The sequence below is a fragment of the Stegodyphus dumicola genome, chromosome X1 (assembly GCF_044657685.1).
Source record: "Stegodyphus dumicola isolate Sdum_Otavi_A_Nest chromosome X1, ASM4465768v1".
Classification (NCBI taxonomy): domain Eukaryota; kingdom Metazoa; phylum Arthropoda; class Arachnida; order Araneae; family Eresidae; genus Stegodyphus; species Stegodyphus dumicola.
This window is the reverse complement of record NC_140780.1, coordinates 236,783,513-236,810,562: the sequence shown is the minus strand read 5'-3', so window position 1 is coordinate 236,810,562 and position 27,050 is coordinate 236,783,513. Positions and strand designations below refer to the sequence as shown.

Here is a 27,050-nt window from a genome sequence, read left to right as displayed (position 1 = left end):
TTGCAAATGAAGTTATCATCCTGTGGTACTGAAAGTCTAAACTGCATGGTGTTGAAGATCCCATTTGCTACAAGATAAATGTCACCTATCTAAGGACTTCATAGAAATTTGATAGCCATGATGCGACTGAGATTGAGGTATTTAATTTTACTTCTAAGTATTGCAACTTTTACTGTCTACTTCACTGTTTTTCTGCCACCTCCAAAGCCTGCCAACAAAGCTTTAAGATTAAAAGTAACTCATGAAGATAAAAGCTTAACTCTTAACTTAAAGGATGATAATCCTTTACAAATTGAATGGCAGTATTTTGATGAGAAGAAATATATTAGTAAAACTCTAATAAATCCAGGTGAAAACCCTTATTCTCGTAACAAATTTAATCAAGCTGCTAGTGATAAAATACTGAGTAATCGAGAGATTCCTGACACAAGACATGATGAATGTTTTTCTCGTTCATTCAGAAAAGACCTTCCATCAACTAGCGTTATTATTACTTTCCATAATGAAGCTCGTTCAGCTTTGTTGCGGACTATTGTGAGTGTTCTTAACAGAAGCCCTGAACATTTGATTAAAGAAATCATTTTAGTTGATGATTTTAGTGATGATCCATCAGATGCATCTGAACTCGCAAGTATACAAAAAGTTGTAGTGCTTCGTAATGATAAACGTGAAGGATTAGTTAGATCAAGGGTTAGAGGAGCAGATGCTGCCAAAGGAAAAGTTCTAACATTTTTAGATAGCCATTGTGAATGCAATGTAAATTGGCTAGAACCTTTGCTCGAGAGAATTGTAGAAGATTCTACAAGAGTAGTATGTCCTGTCATAGATGTTATTAATATGGATGATTTTAAATATTTTGGTGCTTCAGCTGATTTGAGAGGAGGCTTTGAATGGAATTTAGTATTTAAATGGGAGTTCCTTTCAGTTCAGGAAAGACAGCAGCGTGCATCAGATCCAACTGCAGCTATAAAAACCCCTATGATTGCCGGGGGTCTGTTTTGTATTGATAAAGATTATTTTCAAAAAATGGGAAAGTATGATGAAATGATGGATATATGGGGTGGAGAAAACCTTGAAATATCATTTAGAATATGGCAATGTGGAGGAAGCTTAGAAATTATTCCTTGTAGCAGAGTTGGGCATGTTTTTCGTAAGCAACATCCGTATTCATTTCCTGGTGGTAGTGGCAATGTATTTGCTCGAAATACTAAAAGAGCAGCCGAAGTGTGGATGGATGAATATAAGAATTATTATTATGATGCAGTACCTGTTGCAAAAAACGTACCTATAGGTAATATTCAGGATCGCCTGGAGCTCCGACAAAAATTAAACTGCAAGCCCTTTAAATGGTTTCTAGAAAATGTGTATCCTGAACTTAAAGTTCCTACTAAAGTTACTTCCCCTCATGGGTCAATCCGCCAAGGATCCTTATGCCTTGATACTCTTGGGCATAGGACTGGTGAAACAGTTGGATTGTATTCATGTCATGGAGGTGGAGGAAATCAAGAATGGTCTTTCACTAAAGACCATCAAATCCGCCATGAACATGTTTGCTTGACTTTAACAAAAACAAAAATAGCCTCTTCAGTGACATTAAGAACATGCAAAGGTGATACTTCTCAGAAATGGCTCCGAATAAGTAACAACCATACTATTAAACATATTATGTATAACCTTTGCTTGGATAGTAGAAATCATTTAACTAAAGGAATTATTGCTGTGAGATGCGATGGTAAAGCTAAGAGTCAGCAGTGGGTGTTCTTTAACTCTGAAGAAGTATAGGAATGCCACGATCTTGCTTTCATGGATCTTGTGATTGCATTATCAAGTCCAAAGTAAATATGATGTGATAAATATGTGCCACTTTTAAAGTCATGTTCAATAATTTTACTTGTTCAGAGGAACATATGCTCTCGTAAGATATGACATTTGAAGCCATATGTTTTCTAAGTGCTAGTCATTCATTTAGTCAAACTAGGCAGCTGGAAATGCACTGTGCAAACATACAGTGAAACGTGTCTTTTAAGAAATATGTTCAGAATTTTTATTTAACCAGTGTCATTAGTGATGTAATAGTTTGTCTGAAGTATTTTATTATAAATTATGTAATTATTATTTATTATTGAAAATATATTGAAAACAGAAAGGAGTATATATTCGATTTCATTTTATATGTCTTAAAAAGTGAATCAAAATAAGGAAAGAATGACGTGATTTGTTTTGTAAGAATTAAAATATCTTATGCTTTAAACCTTGGTAAATACGTATTATTCCGTAGACCGTGAAAGTAACTGCTATTCTTGAAACTGGAATTCTTAAAAAACTGATATCTCTTTATTTAATAAATAACCACTATTCAACACGCTTCAGTTTTGTGCATCGTAAAATGGCTTTCCTCAATTTTTGTTACTCTGTTAAGCCTCCAGTTTTACTGGAAGCTCTACTTAGAAAGCTATGAGTACAAACTACCCACAGATAATTGTTCCAATCTGTTATTGTTTTGTTGGCCATATTCAGATAATCATATCAAGTCCGTTAAATATTTTTTTTTTGATGGAATCCAGTAACATCACACTTATCCATAATTGCAATGCTTAGCAACAATTTCACGGTCAGTGAGATAATGCATATGTACCTAAACATTCTTTATAGTATTATTTTCTGCTGAGTGTCAGAAATATTGTTGTTTAATTACTTAGTAACGTTTCAAAAAATGAGGGGCATATTTTAGTATAGATGTTTTTTCCGTGAAATTTTAAAGTCCTTTGTGTGTGTTAAATCATTTAACATTTCTTACTAAAATCGCCTTATAATTGTTCCTTTGAAAAACTTACATCTCTTTACAGCAAATTAATGAAATAAAAAAAATTAATATCCTATGTCCCATACTAGAGGGAGAATTAAAGTTGCTTAATGCCTAACGACAGCAGAATGGGTACAAAACTTCAGTCTTTGATTCCTCTATAGTTTGCTATTTTAAATTCAGTTTCAGCACTTATAGGCATATGAATTATAAATTTACTAAGTGGTGATGTAACAATGCATTTTGTTACTATAAAAAACATCAGCAGGTTACTTTCTAAGCCATAACCTGCAATGCTTACAGAGACTATAACAGCAACAAAACTGTTTTCATATGCCAGTCCTTATACCTAAGTACGTATAAATCATAAATATTATTTGAATTAACTCATTTTTATAAAAGAAATGTCTCTTGAGTGTATTAGTTGCATTTCAAGAACATAATTACATACTTGAAATATAGTATATGAGCTGAAAAACCTATTTTTAATTCCATAAAAATTAGTTTTAAGTTATAAGTGTAGGACCCCTGTTATTTGTATCCATTTTCATCATATAATATATGTGTAATCATATTTTTAGATTTATGAAAAATTAAGGAAAAATGTAATTGGAATTTGATTAGTGTTTTGAATTTTTTACTAGTTAGCCATAACTTCTGTATTTTAAATCATGTTGCATTGTATTTTGTAGTATAAGTGCTTGTTATTTCATTTTCCTTGTTTCTGAGTAGTTTTTGTTATTAGTTTCATGTTCTGTTATTTTTCAAATTTAGACATGTGTCAAATTTAGACATTTTCTGTTGAACATGACTGTTTTGAACTCTCTTAATAATGTTAAGAAAATTTTTTACTGAATGTTGACAATCTATTTACACATATCTACACAAGGATTAAGATATTGCAGTTCGAATTACTGTTCTTTCAAAATGTAGTTTAGTTTCTTTTGTATCTAATTTCATTTGATAAAGTGTTTTGGTTTTAAAATTCTGTCAGCTGTATATGACTTTGAAATTGTTTAATTTAGGAATTTACTAACAAATAATTTATATGATTTAGCTTCATATCATTTAGAATGTGTGATAATTTGAAATTCTGCTTCTGATTTCAGCAAAACTTAATAAAAAATAATAAAATAACATTATGCCATTAACCCTTAATTAATGTCGGGGTTTTAAAGTTGAAAATTTTAGTGATTCAGTGTTGCATTAATTATTTTAAAATGACTACTGTTAGCAATTTATGCCAGTTTCTTACTGTTTTTACTAATTCAAGAGTTTGTTGTTTGCAGATGATTTATGACTTATTTGATTATTTGACTTATGGCTTATTTAGTGATTTATGACTTTATTGGTTATTCATAATAGTGCTTTGTATTTTCAATATATACTATTTTCTCTTAATATTTAATTTATCTTAATATTTATTTCTCTCATTTTCTTATTCTTTAATCTCTTAATATTTATTTTTAAAAAAACAATTAAATCTACTTTTTTGAAAAACATAACGAATTTCAGTAGTATTCAAAATTTTCACATCTGAGTTATTTTTTGTTATGCCATTCTTTTAATGTGTAATTGCATTAAATAATATTTAAGTGTACAGGGAGATTGCATTGAATAATGCGGGATAAAATTATGCTTTTGTTTCATTTTGTGTCTTATGTACACTTCATCAAAAACTTGCATTTTTCTCTTGATTTAACAAAAATTTCTAATTAAAATATCTTGATTGCAAAAATATGTTGAACAATTTATTTACATCCACATGCAATATATATATATACAGTCAAAAGTCGTTAATCCGCACTCGTCGGGACTTTGGCGATTCCGGATTATCCATTTTTCCGGATTATAGATCATCAGTTTAAATCTCGTAAGATGGCATGCAGAAATTCTAAAATTAAAAATATGAAACCGTAATTTATGAAATAAAGAACAATTATGATCTAAAGACTATCAAAATTTACAGAAAAAAAAAAAAAAAAAAAAAAAAAAAAAGCTTTATATTTATTTACTTTATTAACATTTCTTTCAATGTAAGTTGTTTAAGTTGCTTCGTTTTATGTGATAATACTTTCTCTTTAATTCTATAAACAGACATAATTTCTTGTTCAGTTACGAAGTTCCGCTGTTCAAGTCCCGTAATTGCTGTGCTGAGAATACCGACTAACTTGTCAATCGAAATTTTTTCGTTTCCTATAACCTCTGTGTCACTTTCTTCACTATCAGAAGCGAATTGTAATGACGAGGAATTTGATTTAAATCATATCAAAGACGGAGTACATCGAGATGAAATACTACATTTAGTAAGGAATTATAAGCCAAATAAAATAAAAACATCTGCCCTGAAGATAGGGATAGTGCTGACAGATCAACTTATAATTGATTGCGCGCCGCGGCGTCCCCCCCCCTGCCGTCGCAGAGCAGCGTGAAATTGAGAAACAGATTTCGGAATGGTTAGATAAATAAAGGATTATGCCTTTATTCATTTTTTGCAGCAATTCCACTTTTTGTTTAATGGACTTCGAAACATACTTTCGCTTTGTAGGTCCTTTACATATTAGTGTATTATGTAATTACATATTATGTATTACATATTATGTATACATATTATGTATTAAGTAATTAAATTAAATACATACTTTACATATTATGTATTAAGTAATTAAATTAAATACAAGTAATCATTGCCATTGATCAGAAATTAGTTGACTTTTCAAGGGGAACAAACCAACTCCGGTTCAATGAACAATAATTAAGAAATAAATACGAAGGTGTTTCGTCCTTTACTTGAGCATTAAGTTGATGCCAAACCGGCAATTCGAGCCAGGCCAAATATTTTCATGAATAGAAGGGATCAAGAACCAGTGCAGAGAAACAAAGAACTCATTCCGATTAAGCATTTTAGCTAATTTAATTTTGAGTGAAAAGCAATTTCTGCAGTAAAATTGATATTGCTCGAGTAATTGTCCCCCCGACACCGTGTTTATGCATTTTAATTCAAAACTATTTGTAAAAAGTTAAACATTGGAAATTGGCATTATGAAATAAAATTCAAAGTAATTGAAATAAGCATTAGAAATTTACAAAATATAAGAAATATAATGTAATCTTTGCAAAAACAAATCAAAAAATAAAAAATAAAAATTTTAAATTTTAAAAATATATAATAAGAAAAGGGAATGTACATGAAGATATAAAAGGCCAGAAAAAGCATTAATTAACCTACGTTCTTTCTAGTGGGAAGTGGGCAAAGTGTTTTCTTCGTGTCTGACTCAGAAGGGTTGTGTTTTCGAAATTCTTTATCAGCAGCGGGGGCTTTGAATTATATCAGTCGGTAAGACTTGTGTGAAGTAATTTATAGTAGTGGAAGGGACTAGGAATTCTTGAGGGATGAATGTTGTGGAGCTCTTATTTGAGTGAAACCGTCTGTTAAAATTTTTTGAAAATAGTAGTGAATGGAAATGAATTCATTTCTGGCTAATTGTCGTTTCGTAACAATTAAGAAATTAAGAAAAGGAAAAAAGGAATTTTCAATAGCAATCTCAAAATGCTCCGAGACTGTGAACGTATAAACTTACCTCATAAAAATCTAGCCACAGTGTCATTGAGAGATTTATCATTGCCATCTAAACTTCTGTATAAGTGTATGCTTTCATTCAAACACCAAGTCTCATTTTTTAGTATTTCTAGCATTATCTTTTTTATTGGCACTGAATCTCTTTTTGGGTATTAAAATACTGACTTTTCAGTGTGAATTTCAGTTCGGGAATGAGAAAGAATTAAAGCAATTATAATTTATCATTAGAAAAGTTTTAGAAGTGATTGACTTGGCGTAGCCTAGAAATTTTTATGGTTTGGATGCTGTATGAGTAGATGCTTTATTATGAAACAGCATTTCTTTTCCCACCTGCACACTGGCAAGTATGCAAGTGGCACTCTGGCAAATGTCTTTTCCAAGCTGCTGTAAAATATTAACATAAAATGTGACATTAATACTCCAACCATGTAGAGTGAATTTATGGTATAATGTTGAAGAATTCATGGTATAATGTTCAAGAAGAATTTATGGTATAATGTTCAAGCAATAAAATTAAAAAAAGCAAAAAGCATCAGTAATAAAACACCCTTTTTAGGAAATCCTTTTTTGCACTGTTTGCATGTACTGGGCAATCTGCTTTTGCCCCCCCCCTCCCGAAAAAAAAAAGAGTTGGCTCCATGTAACTTTGCATTACACATCAGTCCAAACAGATGTTTTGTGGGCATCTGTGGATTGCCAGATAAAAATTCTTCGACATCATATGTTACCACATAATTATTTTGGTGATATACTTACTGCTTTGCCTGCATGAATGCTTTTTCGTGACTTTTTGGTGGGCTGTGTTTGATCAGGAAGTACTGAAAAAGTGGTAAGCATATGTTTAACTACAATTCTGATTTTACTCTCTTTAATCTTGTGACTTTTCCATTGCAATGATTTTTGTTTGGCTTTGGGTTATAGGATGTATTCAACTCTTAGCATTGATTATGGCATGAAGGTTGGGTTCATGACTTGAAGGTTAGGTTGTCCTTGGGACTGGCGATGGAAATTCTTACAGTCTTATGTTGAACAATTTATTTTATTATTTTTTTTACTGCATCATATGCAGTGCTTTTTCTTTTTCTAGGTCTGAAGCCTAGGTATGAACTTATCAGTGATGTGATATATGTTTAAATTGGATGTGAGGATCAGTTGTACTCGGGGCTAGTGCTAAGCTTTTTATTGCATGGTACAATCTTTGTGTCTCCAAAATTCTGCCACTGGCTTTGCTGCGAGGCCTGCTTGCTTTGTTTCATGACCTACTGATGCTTTTCACAATAGTCTTGATGCCGACCTGATGTTTTGGATGTGCAAGGCATCAAATTTTACCAACATTTCTCATTATCCACTGATGACATTTAGCTCCTTTTGAAGCATGAAGGCTACTTGACTACCTTGATCAATTATTATTATTATTATTATTTTTTTTTTTACCTTATTCTAATGATGTGTGTATACTTGAGATTTTATGAGTTTCTTGCAGAACTTGGTATTCACCATCTGCTCCATTATGAGCTATATGTTAAAGTTTCAACTGAGTTATTGAATAGAATTATAACAGTACATGAACTTGAAGTACCAATTTATTTAATATAAAACCTTTCAACACACTGATTCAAGAATATACTGCACATCATTGCAGTGTATGTATATGATTTTATTATGATTGTGTTGCCCACAGCTACAAATTGAAGCGGGAGTTGTTGGAAACAGATTAATAGCTGTACAGTTAATTTATTTTTAATAAATAATTTAACAATATTTTTACATTCCATATTATGTGCTCTTAAATTATGTAATATCGGCAATAAAAACAATTTCAAAATGATGCGACATCATCTTATGCTATTATCGTGCGTTTTACTCCTTATTTTTGCATTTCCAGTAGAAATTTTGTTTTATGGTGTAACTTTTCCGTTGCTCTGCAATAAACAAGCTAAATCTTTTTTTAAGACTAACTCTGGTTTAATCTACAACCCAATTAATTGGGAGTCTTATCTCTTGAAAAGGGGTATAGAGTAAATGTTATTTGGATTCTGCAGATATATTTGTTTTTATTTAGTTGCAGATACAGTTGTTTTAAGTAAACCTTTTTACCATTTTATCATGATTTATTAGTGACAATCTGTAAATTTTTGTTATTAAACATCAGTCACTTTTGAAGAAGTTTGGCAATTTTGTATAGCTTGAAAATATGCTAAGTCTAAGAAATTGCTTGCTTAAAATATTTATTGCAATAGTTCAGTACCAGAGACAGTAAAGATTTATGTTTCCTTGGATTGCCCTAGAATTTAACCATTACGCCAGAGTGGGAAACCTTTCATCCACCATTTTTTGCATCTGTACAGTGTAAATAATTTATTTATATTTTTCATGAATTTTAAATATATATATAGCAAGCCAGCAACTCAGACTAAATACACTGTTGCAGTTTAGGACGCATGTAGTTTAGCAGTCAGTTGCACCAAAAGTGTTCAAATTTTTGTTGAGAAACTGTGTGCATCTGGCACAATAGCAAGGTATTTAGTAAGGTATGGATGTAAAATAATAATGCAATTTCTGTTTAAATAAAATCGGATATTATGGGGAAACTACTAACTAAATATTACGGGGAAAAAGTAAGTATTGAGTTACAGTTTATGAATTTTTTTTTGAAAAACTTGTTTTTTTCTCTTCCATTTTATTTTATTTTTTATACTTATTTCGTGCTGTGCCATTAGAGACTACACAGTAAAGGGGGATGCCCCAACTAGGACTTTTATGGTAAACTGCCTCATATACACATTACACATGTGGAAAACCACGAAAACACCCATACAGCCAGCCCTTTTGCCAGAACTCGATCATCGAATCAAACTAGACTTAACTAGTGTTCTAGCTAGTTAAAAGCTAGTGTTCAGCGGTTTTTACTGTTCAGAGGCTGGTGAGACCTTTCTCTTCCATTTAAAGAGTGAAATATACCGAGACTAAGGCAAAATCCTGAGGTGAAAAAAATCAAACAACAAAGTATAAGTCATATCTCACATGTTGTCAGTATCAGGGAACTTTTCCCTGTTTTTACAGTTTACACAGTGAAGGTTTCGCTTTTGTAATCTTGCTTTCTGGAGTTGCCAGATAGCCCTCAAGCTGCTTTGCCTTAATCAATTAACCTTTTTTCTACAATGTGGGAAGATTTCTATTCATTTACATAATTACACACTGGTTTATTCTGTGCGAAGTTTGAGTTTTATCAAAAGATTTGCCATCTGTTTTATGCCATGAATTATAGGAATTTAAATATTCTTATTCACAAAAAAAGTTTAATATATGAGACTGGTTTTCTAAGTTGCCATTTTTCAAAGAAATCTCTGCGGTTGAAGGTAAGTTATTGAACTCTTCTCAAAATAAGGGCAAAGGAGAAATTTTTGCTTGCCATGCAGCATACTTTTGTGCTTAAAAAGATATACGGTACAAAGTCCGAAATCCAGACGTCCATTATCCGGAATGATCTAAAATCCGAACCTCAAAGCCACGAACTTTTTTTGGGAGTGTTTGCTTTACGCAAGCGCATTTGATTTTTCCTTGCAATATAAAACATGAAGATTTTCACTTAAAAATTCCTTTAATTTCACCTAGACGCTAAATAAATTACCTCGTTATGAAAAAACAATCATGTAAGCATAAATTTGTGAGATTAATAATCTGGCTCCGTAGCTGAGTATCTGCTTAGCATACATCTCAAACTGAAACATTCACCTATTTTATATCCCTGTCGCCGACTGGCAAGTCGTCATTTATTTTATTTTGCTTTCATCACCGCATGTTTATCAATACATGACAGCTTCAGTAATAACTCATGAAGTGATATCTATACTTTCTTTTATATTAGTAATTGAATAACAAGAGTATGGCAACCTTTTATGTTAACATTACACTTGGCGATGATTATAGATTTTTAAATGCTCTAAGAAATATTGATGAGGAAAAATTCAGCAAAATTTTCTTTTCATATGCTAAAAATAGATTTTGTTAATAAAACTCATAGGTCAAAAGATTACATTTAGTGCTGTTTTAATTGAGAATAACTGATATGTTATTCACCATAAACCCAGAAGCGCTGGCAGAATATTTCGGCACCATTCGGCAGAATTTAGGGAAGACAAAATTTTTGGAATTTGGGGAAGCACTGAGCGGCAAAATTAAGGGATGAGAAGTTTTTTATAATGCAAACTTTTCGTAATTGGAAAACATGCACGACCTCGAGCATTTAAAGGAGTAACGATTTCCTCCGTTATGTATCCTGCAAATAAAACAGCATGGATGACACCGTTAATGAATGATTGGTTTGAAAATCATTTTTATACTGGAGGATCGGCAACATTTCAATTCAATTGGTTTACCTGATGATTCAAAAATAGTCCTAATTGTAGACAACTGTTCAGCTCATACAGTACATATGTAAGTATGTAATCCGGACTCTTCGGCGATTCTGGATAAGGGGTTATTCTGGATTATAGATCATCAATTTAAATCTGAAAAGATGGCATGAAGAAATTATACAATTAAAAATATGAAACCGTAATTTATGAAATAAAGAGCAGTTATGATCTAAAGGGTATCAAATTTTACAAAAAAAAAAAAGCTTAATATTTATTTGTTTACGTTATTAAACATTTCTTTTAACGCGCGCATGCGTAATGTGTACGCATTCTTTAAACACATGCGTAAAGTTTGTGGCTTTGAGGTCCAGGTTTATAGATCATTCCGGATAATGGACATCCTGATTGCAGACTTTGTACTGTACTTCATTTAAAGGTTTAGTGAAAGATAATGTATCCATAATATTCTTTCTTCCAAATTGTACGTCTGTCATTCAGCCTATGGATATTGGAGTAGAGCGCATGCTGAAATGCAAATATAAAGTAGCATTTTAAAAATCCATGTTAAATTTCTTGAACAGTGGCAAGACTATTCAAGAATTTTTGAAATATTTTAGCATAAAATCTGCTATGTGGAGCATCGCAAGATCGTGGAAGGATGTGTCTCCAGATGCGTTAAAAAATAATTTATGGCCAGCTACCATATTTAATGGTGAGGACGATGAAGATGATAGCTGCAATTTGAAGGTTTTCAGATATTGAAAACTAAAGGTGAAATTTTCCAGTTAATGGTTTTTGTAAAGAAATGTGGAGAAGCGCTAATAAATGAAGATTATATAACAGAAGTTTTTCATTGCGATGACAATGCCGCAATCATCAATCAATTAACGGATGGCAAAATCTGTAGTATGGTTCTAGATCCAGAAAACACCACTACGGATAGTGACAGAGAGGTTATTGAAAATGAAAAAATTTCGATTGACAAGTTAGTCGGTATTCTCGACACAGCAATTAGAGGACTTGAACAGTGGAACTTTGTAACTGAACAAGAAATTATGTCTGTTTATAAAATTAAAGAGAATGTATTAGCACAAAAAACAAAGCAACTTAAACAACTTACATTGAAAGAAATACTAATTTAGAAGTCAAACAACAAAAATCAGTGTTATATTTTCAAATTGAAACAACAAAAATATAATGCTGATTTTTGTTGTTTGACTTCTGAATTAGTATTTGTTCAGCGTGTTATTGTGTCTTAATTGAAAGAAATAAATATTAAGCTTTAAATAAACAAATAAATATTAAGCTTTTTTTTTGTAAAATTTGACACCCTTTAGATCATAATTGCTCTTTTATTTCATAAATTACGGTTTCATATTTTTAATTGTATAATTTCTGCATGCCATCTTACCATATTTAAATTGATGATCTATAATCCAGAAAAAAATCCCAAATCCAGAATCGCCGAAGTCCCGACGAGTCCGAATTTCGGACTTTGTACTGTATTAACATTTTCAGAGCTGAATTATGGATTGCAAATTGGCTTGTATGGCATCATTGCTCGTGATAAGAGAAAATGACAATCCTGCTCCCCAACAGCTAAAAAATGTACAGCCAGTTTTAAATTTTCTTTTGAGATTGCTTAAATAGATTTTAATAGAATTTTACCTCTTAATATGGTAAAGTAAGTACAGGTAGCCCTCCTACAACATGACATCCCGTAACACTGTTTCGCTATAACACGAATCATAAATTGCGAGAACCCTCCTACAACATGGCATCCTATAACACAGTTTTGCTCACAGATCAGAAACACAGATCAGAACACGATCAGAAAATTACCCAAGCAATTCCAAGAAATTTAACAAACTCCGCATGAAGTTTTCCCATATTGAGCAAGATGGTGGCCGAAATATAGGCCAGATTTGCAGGGTTAAAAAAAAAAAAAAAAAAAAAAAAAGGCTCTGACCCAAATATCGGTCAGAGAAATTCTGCTTCTCTCACCCTTCAAGGTGCGGGGATAGTCATTGTCCGACAACCTTCCCTGCCACTTGTGCAGTGACTTTCGTGCCTTCGCCCTAGTCTGTTATCTGAAAATTAACAAATTAAAGGTCAAACTTTTCAGTCTTTTAAACACATAAGAATCCTTATTTCGCAAGCCCTGCCTGTTGTCTTCAAAGATTTGGTTACCATAAGAACTAAAATCCTCAGGGAGACGAGCCACATGATGGAGACCGACCATTAAAATTTTTAACTGGTAACAAAGGAAAATTATTTCCTTCAGTGACCGTCAAATTATAGCACAATAGAAACAATACTCAGTCCCAAAAGACCACAGTCACCAGATAACAATGAAGGAACCTCACTATCGCAGAAGATGAACAACATGAGGTCACAATAAGAGCTCCAAAACACACAACCTGAGTGTTCAGTTTCCAAAATTTGAATCGTCATCTACGTGGCCTTAAAGCAAAAGTGTCTCACTCCGCTGGTCATCAGTCTGCGGGGAGCGGTGTGTTAAAGAATACCTTTTTTGCATTTAAGACATTAAGTTTCAGTCTCAAAACATGACCGATAAAGATTAAAAAAAAAAAAAGGTTTAAGAGGAAATTTATTTCTTTAGAAGTAAAGATACAAATCTTGGATCGTCTTTTAAAAGGAGAAAAGGCATCTCACATTGGAAAAATCTTAATTTGAATGAAGCAACATTTTGGACTATTAAGAAAAATGAAAAAGAAATAGCTGCAGTTGCTGCAGGAGCTTCGACATCCGCAAAATGTGCAGCTCATCCCCCTCCCATGGGCACCAATAATTGAGAAGATTGGAAAAGCAGTATTTGGATTGTTGATGGTTATCAAGAAAAGAATTCTGTTGGATGGTAATATCACTGAACAAAAAGCACTCAAAATTTACAAGCACCTTAAAGAATATAAGAAACCTTTGTCAACCCAGATTTTGTGGCAAGTAAAGGTTTGTTCGAAAATTTCAAAATGCGTTTTGCCATTCATAGCATAAGAATTCAAGGAGAATCTGTATTGGCTGATTATGAAGCTGTTACGAATTTCCTAAAACAGTAGATTTTCAGCAATTTCCTGAAAAAATTTGAAATGTTATAGAAGAGCAGGGAAACACAGCAGAGGGCTACCGTATTTGACGGCATATAAGGCGTGCCCTTATTTAGACAGCCACACACAAGGAAAAAAAGTTTCAATAGCGTGGTTTCTTTTAGTTCTCACGTTTCGTAAAAGCCAAATAAACAATTATTGAACGCAATTACCTTTACGTATAAGACTGTGTCCTTCACGTATAAGTCGCAGGTAATTTTTTTGAGACCAAATTTAGGAAAAAAAAAGGTGCGTCTTATATGCCATCAAATACGGTAATTCCCAGTAGAACCTTTATATCAAAAAAAGAAAAAAACTGCATCTGGACTTAAGGTGTCTAAAAGTACTTTTGTGCAGTAATACGTCGGGAGACTTTATGACAAAACCCTTGTTAGTTTACAGATCTTTAAATCCTCATGCACTTAAAAGCATAAATAAAAACACCTTACCGGTATATTGGAAAGCAAATCCAAGAGCTTGGTTAACTGCAAATTTATTTAAAGACTGGCTTTTAAATTGTTTTGTACCAGACATTGAACGTTATTTGAGGCAGAAAAATTTGACCTTCAAGGTGCTATTGTTATTAGATAATGCTCCATGTTGCCCAGAAAGGTTTGAATCATCCCAACGTCAAAATACTGTTCCTACTATGTAACACTACTTCGTTACTCCAGCCATTGGATCAAGGCATTATTTATGCCTTTAAAATGTGTTAGATAAGAAAAGCATTACAGTGGATTTTAGACTGATTCAAAATCAATTAATGTAATCGAAGCTTGGAAGAAATTTCAATCAAGCACTATATCCACATCATATCATTGTCGCTGAAAGAACTGAAAACATCAATGTTACATGCGTGTTGGAAGAAGATATGGCCCGCTTCAGTTGAAATAGAAAATGTGTGTGAATCGTCAGAAAAGGAAATTGGGGGCATATTAGAAGTTGTTAAGTCAACCAGAGGTGAAGGTTTTCTGGATATGGCTATTGAGAACGTTGAAGATTTATTAGTGGAAATAGAAATTGACAAAGAGGATTTGATGGAAATGCCATCCAAAGCTGTAAATCAAGTCGATTCTGAGGACACTAGCACTGATGAAGATTGTGCAGTTAATAATTTAACAGTAAAAAAATTAAAAGAAGGCCTATGCTTAGCTGAAAATCTCAAGTCATTTCTCTTGAATGCAGACCCTTCTGCTGAAAGAAGCTAAAAATTCAAAAAGGGAGCTGAAAAATTGTCTGGCTCCATATCGAGAAATTTACAATGATCTGGTAAGAACTAGTAAGCAAAGTAAAATTACGGATTTTTTAAAGATGAAGGAAGGTGCCAGAACTGTACATGAAGGAAAAAAAATTCTGAAAATGAAAGCAATCTCATTCCACCGAAAAAACATTCTCGTTTGATTATACTGAACAATGATGACAAAGAAATTAATTAAGTTTGTCTTACATTAAAATAATATGTTTTGTTTTGTGTTGTATATATATTTATATTTTTAACCAAAGTTTGACCTTCAAGTTATTTATGTAGAATTACAAAAATATTTGGTTTTAATAAGTTTTCGGAACGTAACCCCCTTTTTGTACTGGCTCTGGGTCTCGTACAACACGGTTTCACACAACATGGCATTTTCTAGGAACCTATCTACCATGTTATAGAAGGGTTACCTGTACTTAATTTATATAAAAATATAAATCAGGAGACAGCAGTTATTCTATTTTTTTTAATTCTCTGTGAAGATTCATCCCCCCCCCAATAGTAGAGAGCTTGTTGTAGTCAAAGCCTCGATTTATGGTTAAATGAGATGGCTATGTGGAATTTTCATGGCTTTCCTGGTGTAGGATGTGAGTATGAGGAAGTATCCTGTGAAAATTCTTCATGAAAGCATTCTTTCCCTTCAGCAGGTAATCCTGAAGTGTTTTGTTCGAACTAGAAATTTTGTTAATTTCAATAAAGCAACTATGGCTATTTCTTGAAATTATGCATAGAGTGATTGAAAAGCTTTAAGACTGATTCCTTAATTCAGAATCAAATGATTTGTGTACCCTATACTTTATTTGTTTCAAGGTAGAGTTCTTCACACAGAATTGCACTTTTATGATGCTTTTTGAATAATTCAGAAATTTAAAATATGTTGTTTTGTATAATCCATCTTAGCACTGTAGTCCTAGTACCTTTTTCTTTTCGTAATTTGAAAAGAAGCACTTTCTGCATAAGTGTATTTCTAACTTCAAGAATGTACAAAAATCATTTAGACCTGGCTCCAGGCCATATGGGGAATATTTTAGTGCTGTCGAATCAAAATCGAACAACACTGACAATGCTACAGCACAGTTTAACCATAGCAGATGGCCTGCCAGAATGTGCTTTGTCAAGCACTCGCATGTTGTCTTAGGGCTGTCGAATCAAAATAGGACAAAACTGACAATGCTACAGCACAGTTTAGCCACGGCAGATGGCCTGCCAGAATGTGCTTTGTCAAGCATTCGCATGTTACCTTGCTTAAAGTGCCTTCACTGTTGATTGGATTATTTAATTATGGCAAATTACACGTGGGCTATTTGCCTAAAGGGAGGGATGCCTTCGTGGAGGACTTTCTAAGGGAAACTGGCTCGTATACACGTTACACATGGGGAAAACCACTAAACTGCCCATGCAACCAGCGCGTTCACGGGATTTGAACCTTGGACCGAACTACCAGTGTTCAGCGTCTCTACCGCTCAGCCACTGGTGGGCTCCTTCACTGTTGAAATACTGAACCCTTCGTTTACTTTTCATGGTTATTAATCATTGTAGTATATAAAACTGAGAAAAATATGGTACTTGATTTTTATATTACAAAGGTACAGTGGCCTGTAAAAAAAATTGCATCACATGTTGCATTCAATTTTTATGATGGAAAACTATATTTAAGCTGCATAAAACCACCATAAGCTGCTGTAGGTAGTAGGTATAAACAAGCATATGGTACTTTTGATCCTTTTACTATATGACTTAACCCTCCGAGTGGCCAGGGTTTCCGCTAAGAAAGCACCAATTTCCCAAAACTGCTATGAGAACAAATTATTTTTTTGTTTTTAATGTAAAAACTCTCCTGGTATTTCATGCCTGGATTTGTTTTCCTTTGATATATTGCCTTAATTTCTTTGACATATTTTAATATGAACGTATATATTGAGCCACTTAGAGGGTTAAGTAAAGATGTTGTGAACACAATTTGTATAGAAAAGACTTAATCAGTTTTGTATCTGTAAGCCATTAATGGGATGTAAGATTTAACAAACAAAAAATTGAAAATGTTTGTTGTTATAACATCCAGTAGCACTAATATATGTTGGAGCCACATATGGGCATTCATGATGGCTACATGGTGCTGTGACATATATAAAATGAGGTGTTGGATCTGTTCATAGTGTATTTCTTGAAAGTAAACTTGAATAAGTGCTTCCAGGTAATTGCATGAATATTGAGTTTCTCTATGCGTCCAAACCCATCTTTTTTTCTGAAATTTTCTGTGGAGTTTGATTCTGGATTATTGCCAGGCCATTTCAACATACAAATGTATTTATCTGCTAGCCACTTTTTAAAATCTGGGTAAGTGGGCATGAGAAGGAAAACACATAAGCATTTATCCATTTCTGAACATGTGTAGTAATCATGCATCGCTGATTTATGTTAGGGCAGAAAATTGGTTTGGAAACTGCAGAGTAAAATATGTCCAAATTATTCTTAAATAGTAAATAATAATTTACACTATATAATATCTGTTTAGATCTGTGCATTGACAATTTATAATGAATTCATGTTGACCAATTCCTGCATATGAATATACCTCCAGACCTTCTGGGTTTCTTACACTATGCTGTCATGACTGACTGTAATCTTCGTTATATCTGTGTCATCCCATCTATTTACTATCCAGATCATTCAAATTAAATTCCGTTGCATTCTGTTGTTCAGTAGTCTGTTTCTTATGTTTTTCAGCCTACTTTAAGTGATCTCATTTTTATAGTGAATGAAGGTTTCTTCTTCAGGTATCCCTTTGAAATCAAATGGCTGCACACAACCACTGCTTACTTTCGCTCTGTATTGTGTGTCTCAGGCAGATTTGAGATCCATTAATGGGCTTTTCTGAGTGCCAGACAAGCAAGAGATCTGTCCTGTGATGGTGTAGATTGTTTTTGGAGATCACTGCTAGCTTTCCTGTTTACAGTCCTAGATTGACGGAGTTTCACCAACAAACAAGCTACTTAATTGCTTTCATCTGAGCCTTTCCATTATATATACCGCAATGAAAAACCTACAACACACAAAATTAGTGCAGAACTTTTCATACAGGGAATTATCTATATAAATAAAGACATTGCACTATTTGTGAACACTGCTTCCAAGTGAAGGTGAATATAAGGCAGTCGTATCCCCCAAAAGGATGATACATTTTTTTGTGATTCTCCAAGTAACATGAACCAGAATATTGTTTGCCAGAATAATGCACTGTTATTCATTTATAGTACAACTGAATGCACGTTTGTGTTTTTAAACGTAACATTTTGGAAAGGATATAAATTTTTAGCACACTCCTGTATAATCACAAAAATGCTGAAACTCTGGGGAAAGCTAGATGTTATCAGAAAGATGAGTGGCAGAGATTCATGCCATGAAAAGGACCCATAATTCAGAAGGACCATTTCTGCAGCTTCTTGTGAAGTACAGGATTTGAAGCATTAACTTGGCATTGGGTAACTCGGGAATTCTCGAGCAATTTAAAGTAAAGGCAGACTGTTGAAGGAAAAAAAATATAGGCAGTTTGTAGTGCAGAGGAAATGAATATTGGTAAAAAAATTATTCCAAGTAATTGAGGATAACCTCAATATTTAAACTTCCATCTGCAGTTTTGAAATAATTTTAATGACAGTAGGACAGTTGAATATCTTTAATATTCCATTAGTCAGCTTAAAGAATGCTAAACTGCAGTTCCTGAGAGCAGAATAATTTGCATTGCTGTACAAGTCTTCGTTTACAAAAATTGTTTTATGGATGTTAAGTCATGAATTTACTCGGTCACAAATCTATGAATTTACTTGGTCACATTTATGAATTTACTTGGTCACAAATTATGTATGAAAAATTACTCAAAAATTACTTATATACATATAAATTCTTTTTTAAAGTGCAGAAAATATTTAGTAAGGTACGCTCCAGTCCTCATCCCTCTAAAAAAATATGGTTTGGGGATAAATTAATTTACAGCACGAATAACTTCTTTTTTTACAGGCACAGAACTTTCATACTTTATTGTTTTGCAGTGAAATTTATTCTATAACAAGCCAGTCAATTATTAGTATGTTCAGCTTTGAAGCTGCACTTCAGCATTTGGTAATTATAATAATCATCAAAATTAAAGGATAATGAGGAAAAATATACTAAGTTAATGTTGCAACCAATGCCCAGTGCTGTAGTTATTTATGTTAATTAAATTCAATCGAACACGAAATTGTACTTCTGCACATACATTATTGCCGAAAATTTGCGAATTCGGTAATTGACGATGTGGTGTGCAATGGATGCAAGCTGTAATTTAGGTCTGTAGTATTGTTTAAAGTAAATGTGGTTTTTGAGAATGATCAGTATTCAGTAGTTATAGCTCAAAGGCATTGTTTAAGTGAAGGTCAAAAGTGGGTGAATGATGGTAGACTCGAAGGAGGGTAAACACAAATGGAGGTTGCCCAACATTTGAATATCCCTCAAAGTGTCATATTGAGAGTTTTAAATAAGAGAGCCGCTTTTTAAGCACTGGATCAATTGATAGGCAGCCTGGTCAAGGGTGACCAAGATTAACAACTGCATTAGAAGACCATTTTCTGTCGTAGTCAAGAAACCATGAAGAGACTACAAGAGATTTGGTTTTAGACCTTCAGGTTACCATAGAAACTGAAATTAAGCTTTCTACTGCTGTTCAAAGGCTTAATGAAGTTGGACTGTGCATGTGGAAAACCAATGGTTTGTGTCCCACTTACTCCAGCCTCCAGAAGGGCCAGTTTAAATTGGCGCCTTCATCATGTTCAATGGAGCCAAGATGACTGGGCCCGAGTATAGTTTACTAACGAGTGCAAATATAGTCTGAAATGTGATTCTAGACATTTTTGATATGGAGAGAGAGGAAGGAACATGCAACTTGCGTTCCCTTATCCGTGAAATATCCTATTTCCGTGACAACAATTTAATTGTTTGGGGAGGAATCGTGACAAATGGCTACAGTGAGCTGCATATCTTTCAAGGAGGTTCTGTAATTGTATGGAGATATGTGGACAGAGTATTGGAGTCCCAAATTGGACTTTGTAGGGGTGCTGTTGGCCTAGATTATTTGATAATGGATGACAATGATTGGCCTCATTGAGCATATGTGGTGTCAGAATACTTGCAGACAGAAGATATCACTCAAATGGATTGGCCACCTTACTCAGCAGACCTGAACCCAATTGAGCATGTGTGGGATGCTTTAGGTCTCCAAATTTCAGCACCCCAAATTTCTCCCTGGATCCTCCAGGAGCTTGAAAAGTGCACTTTTAGAAGAGGAGCATGCAATTTCACATTTTTTGATCAGCCGTTTGGTAAAGTCTATGAGATCACACTGTGAGGTATGCATATCTGTCTGAGGTGACTGTACACCATATTAAAGAAAAATTTTTTCCACCATTGGTGACTTAATTTTTCCATCATTTCCAGTTTCCATAAATTTATTTTTAATTTCAATATTTTGCAAATAATCAACTGTGAAAAACACTGTAATTTACATTAGCTAATGCTTTTGTCCAAATTTCTGTTAATAATTTTTCATTAAGTATCAGTTACATTTTATTTCAGTGATTATCGCTTAATTTTGATGACCGGTGTATATTATGATATCAGGTGCATGGAAGAGAAAACATTGCAAATTACTATGAAAGGTGCACCGAAATTTCCCAAATGTAACAGGGAAAAAAATTCAGGAATTTTTTAAATTTTATGCCACTTGTTTACTTCAGCTGGATAAAAGGTTAGTCCACATGTTAAAGAAATTTTTTGTCTCTATCATTGGTTCTTTAATAAGTGTTTGCCAGCATATAATTTATAAATTAAACATTTTTTTACATACATTTAAAATTTTGATTTACAGTTTTATCTAAATTTCTATTTTAAGCAACATTTCTTATATTTCCTAACTTTTAGCATGAGAGCCATTGGAACATATATTTTGTAATTCCTAATTTGGAAGCAAAATTCAGCATTGAACAAATTCTGGAATATACTATTTCAGTGCAGTATTTTAATATCTTCAAGCCAGTATAGTATGCAAAAATTAAAATTCACATTATTTCAGTAACAATAATAAAATATAATGAGTATATATATATATATAAAAAATATGTAATGAAAAAGACATAGGATTGTTGATGTGGAACATAGACTCATTGAAGAGGAAACTTGTCATTCGAGTAAAGTTAAATATTCAACTTTATTTCAATAGACATTTGCAGCCACAATTTACTTGCCATTCTAATAGTGCCTATTCAAAAACGTTTACATTTATGGAAATACTGCAGTAGGAAGAAAGCAAAACGTTAGTGTCCTAGTGGCAACAGAGGTAGAAGCAAAAAAGCACAATTATCCGACATGGAAGCTCATCAAGAGAAAGTTTTGTTTTAAGTTGCTTATTAAGACACATTTTCAGTTCTTGAAATTTTGAGACCAAGTTCTGAATGAGCTCCCGCCATTAGGGTTATGCAGTACAGAAAAAGGCATTACTATTTTTAGAATAGAGATGAGGAATTAATAGGCAATTACTAGTTAAAATTATAATTTTGAGATTTACATAATATATATATATATATTAAGATTAGAGTTTTTGGATCCTTATTATAAATTTCATATTCTTACCTGTTTCTCATTTGCAGAATTTCCTTTTCTAATTAAATTTACTTTTCAGTGTCACGAGATGATAAAAGTTTATTGTGTGATTTTCTGACAAATATGAAAATTTTCAATTTTTGGAAATGAAAATTAAAAAGTTGCTTAAACATAGGGTGATAATTTATGTATTTGTTACAAAATTTTCTAATTTATTTTCAGGCTTGAGCAACTTTTTGGTTGTTGTGATTGTGCAATTTGTAGCATCTTTTAAAATAATGCTGGTTTTTATGATGAGATTGCTAACATAATTTTGCAGTCAAGGCTGTTTATTGAGAAAGTTTTGTTAAAATCATGCAATTACTAGCCAGAAGAAAATTATGTTCTTGACAAAATTATAATGGTGCTGTTTGAAAATTGTGTAAATATTAACTAGTGAAATTATAGCTGACCATGAACAAATGGAAAATGTATAAAATATGTTTTATTAAATTTTGAGTAATTTTTCTTATCAAGTGCATTAATAACTTTATATGGAATTATGTAATTTTATGGACATGAAATAAAGTATATAATTTAAATAGAATATTTAATAAAAAATGTTGAACTATTTTAGCAGTGTGATTTTTCTTTTCTTACCTGCTTTTTTGCACTATGAAGTAATTATTTTTAAAATGAATGTTTCATTGCATTTGCTATCTAAAATCAAAATAAATTGTAAGATAATATTGCACTGTGTATCTGAATTCGTAGGACAAACTTTAAAAGATTGTGGAACACATAATAATAATTTTTTTTTTTTTTTTTTTTTCTTAGCATGTTCGAAAACATTCATTTATGAAATAAAATGCCCTGTAGCCTCTCACCACTTCGATCATGCTTTATGACACCTTTTGTTTTTTTTATAAGTGAATAATTTTGAGGAATCTTGTCGGTAGCAATGCAGATTCTCATGTGATGGTTCAATGGTAAACAAATAGTAGAGTGAATTTTAAAGAATGTATTTATTCTATTGTGGTTTATTCGCTGTCGGCGAAGTAGATTTAATTCAATCCAATAAGTTTAGATGAAATGCAAGAAAAAATGCGTATAATTTAATATTCCGTACAAGGAAGACATGTGGTGTACGCATCAGATTTTTCTGATTACAACTTCACATCGACGTTTCATTCAGCTGACAAGAGTTTTAAACTCTTCTTTCGTTATTACATGATGCCAGGAAACAATTATAGCCTCAATTAGTTCCCTTTTATTTTATCGGCGCTCATTCGGACAAGAGTTTTCAAACGGTGTCACAAATTTTCGATAGGATTGAGGTCAGGACTATTTCCTGGCCATGACAACAATTTAATGCTCTTTGTACGAAACCACTCTTTCGATATTTTGGCCGTGGGGCAAGGAGCAGAATCCTGCTGAAAAATAAACGAAGCGCATTGTTGGGAAAGAGATCTCTGATGGAAGGTAGAAGTTTTGGTTCTACAATAGTGTCAATGTATTTTCTGGCATTCATTGTCCCATCGATGACATGAAGGCGACCAATACCATCTGCTGACATGCATAACCAAATCATAACACTAACTGGGTTCTTCACAGTTGCTTGAATGCAGTCAGGTATTTTCGCCCATCATTACCGAATAACGATATCTTAGTTTCATCACTCCATGTAACTTGTGACCACTGATCATCTGTCCAATGAATGTGTTCCTTTGCCCACTGTAGTCTTTTTTTTCGTTGCTGAAAATTAAGATAAGGCTTTTTTCGTGGAATTCTACCTCTCAGTCCAACATCTGTTAATCTTCTCATGATTGTTCTTGAACTGACAGAAACACCAGCATCATTCAGATCACTTCTGATGGCCGCTGATGACATTTTTCTATCTTGGAGACATAGTCTTTTTATTCTTCTGTCATCAATAGATGTGGTGCAATTTTTTTGGCCATTTCCTTCTTTGTTTTTTATTGAATTTGTCTCCTGATATCGTAAACAAAACTTTCGGACTCCAGATGTAGTCACTGAACCAGCCACCTGTCTTGCAATTTCAGCATAGGAAAGACCACTTTCTCGTAACACAATAATATTACATCTCTTTCTAGGTATCCAATCTACTCTTTTATTTGATGTCATTGCTTCTTGACTAAATATTAAAAATTTTTACAAAAATTCCTACTTGTAATTGCAGTGTATAAGAAAAAGGTCGCCCTTCTACAGAACAAAGCAAAATAATGAATTGTTTCAAGTGTAAACATAATGTCAGCTTCTACTGGCAGTTACTAATATTTGATTGGTTCTCAGAACAAGAACAGTGATTGGCCAGGAAAGCTAGACATTACAAACCACTTCATAACTGTGTTTTTTATTTATATTAAAGTACATATAACTTTTTTTTGTATTACAAATAATTGAATTTTGTGTTTTGTATTGAATTCAGTAATAAATTCTCTTTAAAATGATATATACAAGTTTGCATTTTGCGAAACGTAACATTTTCTATAAGCATACAAAGTTCAAAAACATAAAAATTTCCAAAAGTGTCCACAATTTTGGCCACCACTTAAAATGTCTTGTGTAGTATTCTCTATTCTGCATATTAAATATGGAAACAGCTTTAAGTTAGTCGTATATTAAAAGCCATATTTGCTTTATTTTATACTAGTTACAATATTAACTAAACGTTATTTTGGCATATATCACTTTTGCTCTTTTGCGGGGAAAAAAAAAAAAAAAAAAATTGAGACAGTTCTATATCTCCCGTTTTACTGGGCCGATCGTCGGAATTCAAATTGCATTTTTCATGTCTCGAAAGCGTGATTTAGGATATGTATAAGATTTATATACAGCATTGTTCTAATATAGGTATTTTGACACAAAATTGGACTTTTTCTGAAATGATATGCCAAGTTTTTTCCATATTTCGATTCGGCGACTCAATTTATGCCAAGCTCCGTAAAAATCGTGCGAGCAGTTTTTAAAAAATTAGCTCTCAAAATTTTATCTCCTCAGTGTTAATTGAATTTGATATATATTTATTAATATCTTTTTTTTATTAAACATACTTGATTCCTTCTTCCAGAATTCGAAATTTAGGTTCATTCCAAATAAAATTCACCAATTTTTTTATGATTTATTTTTAAATTTGTATTTTTAAATAATTTTTATAAATTTTTCGACCATCATCTTAAAGCAGATGTATTTCTAAGCATACCTACAAAAAATTAGAGTTTTTTTATTCAAAATTTCCTAGAATATACTTGAATTGACATATTGGCGCGTTTTGAAATTTGGCATATTTGTTATAAGTGATAATACTATCAAATGGGGTTTACGCACTTTGTTACAATTATTTGAAATAATAAACGGTTACTTTTTTCCCGCTCGTGTACAATAAAAGAAAAAAAAAGGGGGGGGAAAGAAAAATAGGTTGCTATAAATTAAGAAGTTCGCCAAGTGGAAATTCTTGGCGGAAACTGAAAAAAAATACGCCAAGATAAATTTTTAAATTTCTCCGTACATTTCGCACTAAATTTTATAAAATTTAATATTTAGACATAATTTGACTCGTAGAATCGAAATAAAGAAAAAAATCGGTATGTCATTTCAGAAAAAATTCGGTTTCGTGTTAAAATACCTATGTTTAAACAATGCCGTGTATAAATCTAAAATATGTCCTAAGTCGAGCTTTCGAGACTTGAAAAACGCAATTTGAATTTCGTCAATCGGCCAGTAGAACAGGAGATACAGAACTGGCCTTTTTGTTTCGCAGTGTACTTCCCCCCATTGGCAAGGATTTCCTTTTTTCAAGTGTATAGTATTGTTTAGTGTTAACTAATATATCGCTGGTATCGTCAAATTCAAAATAAATCTTTTCCAAGTCTTCTGTATTGTTACATTGGCCCTTATCATTACATTAATAAAAATAATATCCCTTTCTGACATCATATAGCATTTGAGCAATATAGATGCTTTTCTTAACTGTCACGCTGCTTCTACCTGCCTGTGTTACTTCAACTTAGGAAGCGAGATCAATAGTTTCATACTGTCAGAGCCACCATTTCACATCTCAGTAGGTCTCAGCATTTCTTATATTCATAAGATTTAAGAAGACATTAAGACTAGTGACTTGTATATAACTGATGCTGTCCGTATATTTTTTAATATTTGTATCAGCCTAGCTTATGAAATGTTGGCTTAAACCAGATTCAGGAAAGTCCTATTTGGGAAACATAATAACATAATCCCCCCCTTTTTCCCTCTCTCAGAATATTGGATAATTTGTAACATAGATTACTAAACGGTATGGTAATTAGCATACCACTTATTTGTTAAATGACGTTAGTCTTAAAAATCAGACATTATTTTATAAGGATTATGTTTGTTATGATAATACCAAGATCGATGCTGCTTTTTTCCGCTCGTCGCCTACCTGGATTCTAAAAATTTTCCTTGTTCCTAAATTTTGCTTCTCATTTCAGATGCACCGGTTGCAGCAGCTGGGGTGCTGACTCTGATAATGCTCAAATTTTAAAATTGTTATTGCCCATAAAAATATGTGTGATTGCTCCTGAATTTGCTGTTTCATTCGGTTTGTTTCCCTATAAAGCCATGGGGTTATCAGTTAAGAATCAGACAATGAAAGTCGAATCAGTACTATATAAACTGTAACTCATTAGATCAAAGTATGCGCTTATATTCCCCTATAATCCAGTTCTGCCAACTTTAACTTAATTTTTCAGTGTTACGCAGTCAACAAGGACACACAATAGAGGCATTGGTTGTCATAGCCTAATTTTGTTGCTATGATTTATGGTCTTTGCGTATAATAGGCTGCAGAGGAACTGTCATTAAGTTTCCATACGACATTCGCTATTAAGTACGTGATTCCTTGTAATGAAGCAAAACATTCTCTGCTAATCGCAAGAATCAGTGGCGCGTTAATGAGCAGTAACACACCTCAGTCAGATTATTATTATTATTTTCAGAAATACTTTGTGTGGCCAGTGTTGCCCGAAATTTCAGGAGAAGAATCGAAAGGTCACAAAACGTAGCGCATGACGTCACAGATCACGTAATTTTTATGACACCGTAGTTTCGTATGTTCACATGATCTCTGACGTCATCACAAATTCAGTCTGTATTGGTTCCGTAAGTTACGATCTGGAATTCGTTTCTTAGTCATTTTAATTACATATCTTAGTTTTGACAAAAAATTTAAAATTGTATTTCTAATCATCCAGTCTTTACACATTCGTTTATTTTAATTAATTATCAGTAAATTTAGGTTTTTATTTTTCAATGAATTTATTCATATCCATTGTTAAGTTCT

General features: G+C 32.7%; 2 protein-coding genes across 4 annotated transcripts in view; both read left to right on the top strand.

Moving 5' to 3' along the window:
• cnc (NFE2 like bZIP transcription factor cap-n-collar) overlaps positions 1–27,050 on the top strand; it is a 197,740-nt gene that overhangs the window by 3,034 nt on the left and 167,656 nt on the right. The window contains exon 2 of one of the 3 annotated variants that reach the window (XM_085807201.1): positions 1–137. The exons of the other annotated variants lie outside the window; for them this stretch is intronic. The gene's annotated coding sequence lies outside the window, so the exon portion shown is untranslated. The remainder of the gene's footprint in view (positions 138–27,050) is intronic. 3 annotated transcript variants of the gene reach the window in all.
• On the top strand, positions 118–22,342 carry LOC118190991 (polypeptide N-acetylgalactosaminyltransferase 2-like). The gene has a single exon (XM_035361782.2). The coding sequence runs from the start codon at positions 118–120 to the stop codon at positions 1,780–1,782; it is 1,665 nt and encodes a 554-aa protein (XP_035217673.1). The 3' UTR covers positions 1,783–22,342.